The sequence below is a fragment of the Camelina sativa genome, chromosome 4 (assembly GCF_000633955.1).
Source record: "Camelina sativa cultivar DH55 chromosome 4, Cs, whole genome shotgun sequence".
NCBI lineage: Eukaryota > Viridiplantae > Streptophyta > Magnoliopsida > Brassicales > Brassicaceae > Camelina > Camelina sativa.
The window spans coordinates 17466727-17472343 of NC_025688.1; the positions used below are offsets into that span (position 1 = coordinate 17466727).

Genomic DNA, 5617 nt, shown 5'->3' on the forward strand with positions numbered 1-5617 from the left:
TAGTCCAGCGCTCATTTTGAAGGCTGGAAGTGATTGAGAGAACTAAGGATGATTAGTGAAAGATGAAGTGTTGATGATGATTGATGAGTGATAGAGGAAATGCTTGGGCTTATTTATAGCACTACAACATGTGGGGGTGATTCTGTAATCTTACGAGTTGTGATCCGACGTGTATGTTGGCTAAAAATGGATGGTCATGCAGGAGAGGAAAAAATGAAATTTTGTCTCAGTGTATATTGACAATTAATAGTATAAAAACAAGAAAATCAATACTAATTATTACAGTAACTGTTTACGGATGAGTATGAATGGTCTCGTTACCAAGCTTATCTTTAAATTAATTTTTGATCCATTCACCACCACATCTCTTGATTTTCTTATAATCTTATCTTTAGGTAGCTTTTTTTCTTAATATGTTTAACAATATATGTGGACTCTATGTGCAACTCTTTTGGAAAAAACTTTGTGCATGAGCTGTATACAGCAATGTATTGTATATAGCAGGAGAAAGATGGTAACAAAGCTGGTTTTACTATATATTTTATTAATATTCTATCTTTAAAATTTTATATATTGTTTTATAAATAAATCTTATTTTCATTGCCAATAATTTTCATGATGAAATAGAAAGGCGACTGACTGATAAAATAATCTTCTATCAATTTTTATTATTAGAGATTAGATAAAATAATCAGGTAACCAAGGTCCATAGTATCCTAGGTTTGTTTATAGTTTACATACAAAATGTACTCACAGCCAATGACGTTCGCAACAGACTAAGTAAAACATATGGGGTTGCGATATTATAGCAATCCATTTTATCATATGACGAAAAGATTTACAAACTTACCGTCCATCTATCCTACGATATTTCTGTTCCAGTCTATGTGACTATATATGTATGATCACATAAGTTGACAACGCCATGCCAAATGTACAAACATCCACCATCTCAAAAGAGCTACATTAAATAATTGTTTCCGTCAAATGAGATTTTGTTACCGATCGAGCTTATATGATTAGGTCACAATATCCACCATCTCAAAAGAGCAAATAAGTGTCCCCGTTTGTAGAATTTGAAAAAAAAAACAAAAATTGAAATCGAAATCAAGCAATATATGTTAAGGTTTAGGCATGGCCATAAGACAGAACACAGTCACACACACTCACCACTTGGGGAGGAAGCTTCTCATCTCCTAATTTTAACACTTTAATTTCGACCGTTGTAATTAATGGAAACAAGACTTAATATGGGCTAATTAGGTAGATTACGTCGAGATTTGCCCATCAATATTGTATTATTTTCACCCTCGTAAGCTCGTTTAAGTTTCCCTAAGCGTGAGGGCTTGAGCACTTGCTAAAGTGCCGGTTCAATAATAAAAAGAAGAGACGGTGGTGTACAAAAGCTGTGAAATATGGTTTACAAGTTAACGCTAGTCCTAGTTCTTATTTTGTTTGTTAGCGTATAGTTTCTTATCATCTTTACGAATTAAGAGATTGTAACTACTGTAATTTTACATTATTATTTTTTTGTCTACGCAAATCAAGTCAGAGTCGACACATCTACTTCTAGTAAATCTACAACCACTACCATGTCACCTGGATTAACTAGTTCGAACGTATAGGCTGACTCTCATTGGGGACCAGACTTTGTTTGCGATATTCAAACACCAACACAGTAATCACATATAGGTGTATAAGACGAGATTATATAAATTTACGATCTATACTCAAATAATTCACATATACTATACAGTCTATACGTATGTATTAGGGTGGGCAATGCATTATAAATTATGTGGGTAATTTGGCAGAGTTAAATTATATTTATAGGATATTTTCGGGGTTAGATATTTGTAACACACATACATCATCACACACGTAAACATTTTATACCCATACGTTTACATAAACCTATCGACGTTTTTAAATGCTCACACTTCGTGTTAAAAAAAACAAAAAAAAAATCGGTCCCATAATTTCGAAAATAACGGAGGTAGAGAACTGTCGCGTCCGAGCTAATGTGTAATTCGCTTCTTGTTAATTTCAGTTCCAGTTAGATTCAAGATTCCCTAATTACCCAACGATAAAAAAAATATAAAAATATTACTTGATAAAGAACATATAGAGATTAATAAAGCTTGATTATGTGATATTTATGTGGACAGTTAGGGCATAAGGTTTCCCGCTGTATGCAACAACATTTGCCAAATGCAAGTCCCACCAAACTTGCATCCAACGAGGTCGTCACTCAAGTTGAGAGTTTAGCTGCTGCCACAGTTTTGGATTCACCAAACACTAATAAACAGGAGCTACCAATTGTTGTTATTACCGCAAAATCCGTAACCCAACTAAGTACAGCCTTAGATATTAAGGCTAGCCCAATCCAAGTCATAGGTCAAAGCTCTAGGGAGGCAAAATGCCACCAGAATGATGAAGTTGAAGATGTAACTGAGGCGATATGCACAGTTGAAAAAGCTTTGGAAGGTGTAGGCACAAAGAATAATGAGATTCTAAGTGATTGTGAGATAGGAAATTTGCTTGCTAAAAACAGGTTCAGCCGTTTGGGTTCCTCCTTTTCAGATGGGGATTCACTTCCAAAGCTTCAGATGGGTCCGACAGTGAGTCCAGAATGATGGATCATTTGACCTCCGGGCAAAGACTACTGCGAGAGAGACCGGTTCAACCGTCCGTCAAAGCTAAGGAGGTGCAAGAGTTCTCTAATGCTCGAGGAAGAGGTAATTGTGGACGCGGAAACCGTGGCCGCGGAAATCTTGGCCGCCGTGGACGTGGCTAGCTGTCCTCTCTATGATGAGTAAAGAAGCCAACCAAGCGGAAGATTCGGTTACCAAGTTTATATTTCTTGTAATATTGTCTTACGGCTGTATTGTTTTAGTGTTTAAAACTGTATGACTTAGGCCATAGCTTTTGGATTTTTTTTTTTAAATATATTTGTATTTTCTTTAACTCAGTTCCAATTACATTAGCTTCCTTACAAAATCAATGATTCCTTAATAAACAACACATAGTGAGATTCATAAGTTATATACTATATGTGGATGAAAAAATAGAAGTATTAAACAAAATTGAGCTCCTCCTTTTTTGCTTTGTTATCTTTTAGATCAATTATGCGTCGTCAACTACATGGGACAGTGACATATAGTATCATCATATCTTTCGTAATACTATAATACAGTTACCTAAAGGTGATTAGTAATGATAACCTGATTCAGAAATCTTAATACCCCCATAAACTAATGCAATTACCATTATCGTAACGAACTAAAGATTTTGTACATCATCAGATTCATATCCAAAAAAATAAAATCAAAGTTTTCAGCCAAGTATTAATCATATTAAACAACCATTTATTATATAAACGAGGACTTAGAGATTAATAAAAAAAAGGCCTAATAAGACAACTTAAATACCATTATTTAATCTTACAATGTCACACTAGTAATAGCAAACGGCGTTGACAAAATGAACACGTTAAAACATGTGGCAAGACTCGGAAACTGAATACAAGATTCCAAAAACAGTAAAAACGACAAGCACTTAAAATATAAAATAAACTTTTTAACGGTAAACGCTCCTTAGCCTCCTAGCTAGGCAGCACGTTCCATGCAGCTTACACGCTCCAAACGATGCTTGCACTCCTCGGTGATTCTCGATAACGATTCATGCGCCACTCCACCGTCGCAACTCAGCGACTCCACCGCTGTGTCTTTCAGTTTCTTCACCTTTTTTCTCATCACGCAACCTTCTTCCTCCACCATGATCTTTCTCACCAACGCCTCGATTTCCTCCCTCGTAATCACTCCCTCCGACGGTAGTATTTTAGAACGGATGGCGATGCCAAGCTCCTCGTTAAGCAACGTTGCGTTCATTTTTTGGTCCACAAAAAGCGGCCAAGCTATCATTGGAACGCCGCTAACGACGCTCTCAAGAATCGAATTCCAGCCGCAATGAGTTAGAAACCCACCAACTGTTTGGTGGGCTAGGATCTCGGCTTGCGGGACCCAAGAAGAGACCACGAGGCCTCTCTCATGGGTTCGGCTAACGAAACCTTCCGGTAAATAACCCGGGGTATCATCTCGTATTTCAGTACTATTAACCGAGAAGTATGCGCTACAGGCTGAACCGTCCACTGGCGGTCGAACCACCCAAACGAACCGTTGCTGACTCATCTCAAGCCCCCAAGCCAATTCGGTTAGCTGTTTAGCCGAGAGAGAGCCGCCGCTTCCGAATGAGATGTAAAGTACCGTCTCATCTGGTTGTTTGTTTAACCATTCTAAAACAGGATGGTTAGTTTTAGATTGATCAACCGGTCTGAACAAAGGACCAATTGGATAAACCGGTACACGAGCAATCCGACCCAAGAGGTTTGGATCTTGAAGAGATTTCAAAGTTTTGGACTCCATATCATCCCATGTATTCACAATAATACCATCAGCCGTTGAGAAAGCTAAACCAAATGGAACAAATTCCCGGTACAGCTGGTCGCTCGTGTCAAGGAATGTTTCAAGTGTATCCTCAAACCGAACTGGTTCACATCCAGGCATAACCATAGGTTGCTTCTTGATTATGTGGTCTTCTTCCATGTCTTTGTCCAACGTTGGGAAATACAAAATCACCGCAAGAAAACGCGCGTTTGAAGGGACAAAGATATAAGTCAACATGTTGAGCTCACCACCGAGCGGTAACGCGTCCAGGCCAAACATATCTACGATCAGAGCCGTTGGTTTGTACTGCATCTCAGCGATCTTTGATCGAAGGGTAGGAATGGTCTCACGCATCATGACCAAGAGCTTGATCGCAAAAAAGGATGATGGGTCGACTAAACCGGAGATATCCGGAGTTGGGAGGTTGATGACATCAACAGACGTCGCATCACAGCCTGGTGAGTTTAGGAATTGAGATTGAACGGAGGCTTCGTCGTCTTCAAGGACAAAGATCGTGACGTGGAAGCCGTGAGATCCAGCTAAGCGTTTTCCGAGCTCGATCACCGGGATGACATGGCCCATTCCTGGGCTAGCGAACATGGCGGCATGTGGCTTCGTAGTCTTCATAGTCTCGAACTCTCGATCGATGAACGTTAGCTTCTTTTTTATTTTGTGTGTAGCTCTCTGATAGTTGCATTGTTGCAAGTGAGTTGAATATATAGAACCAAAACTCTATAAAATGTTTGTTTGTATATTAAAGGTCTTATTTACCAAACCCTTATTATTTTTTGTTGTTTCTTTTTACATCATCTATAACTTTAATTGTTTATACAAATGTAGGTGTAACTGTATCTCAGTGACTCAGTCAATAGTAAAATGTTTGATGCATCGACCACAATATAATAGGTAAGATTTGTATACATTACACAAGCTAGATTCTATAGGCGATATCATTGCCTATATACCATGTATGTGTGTTTTAATATTTTCGGTTTACATTTGTTTGGAAACTAAACCTAAAGTTCTATCTACATTGGTATTTCATCAATATAATATTCATATTTTAATTGAAAGTTTTATATTTTATTTTCTATAATTCTTTAAATACATATCAAAGTACATTTCAAATATATTCAATTGCTAAATATATATCAAGATACATTTCAATATAT

The 5617-nt window shown here is 37.5% G+C and overlaps 1 protein-coding gene across 1 annotated transcript; it reads right to left on the bottom strand.

The window, feature by feature from the left end:
- On the bottom strand, window positions 3415–5133 carry LOC104783989 (UDP-glycosyltransferase 72E1-like). The gene has a single exon (XM_010509073.2). The coding sequence runs from the start codon at window positions 5070–5072 to the stop codon at window positions 3609–3611; it is 1464 nt and encodes a 487-aa protein (XP_010507375.1). The 5' UTR covers window positions 5073–5133; the 3' UTR covers window positions 3415–3608.

Bases quoted from the DNA above. Each gene is read 5' to 3' on its own strand.
- LOC104783989 (XM_010509073.2), bottom strand. From the start codon at position 5,072: ATGAAGACTACGAAGCCACATGCCGCCATGTTCGCTAGCCCAGGAATG.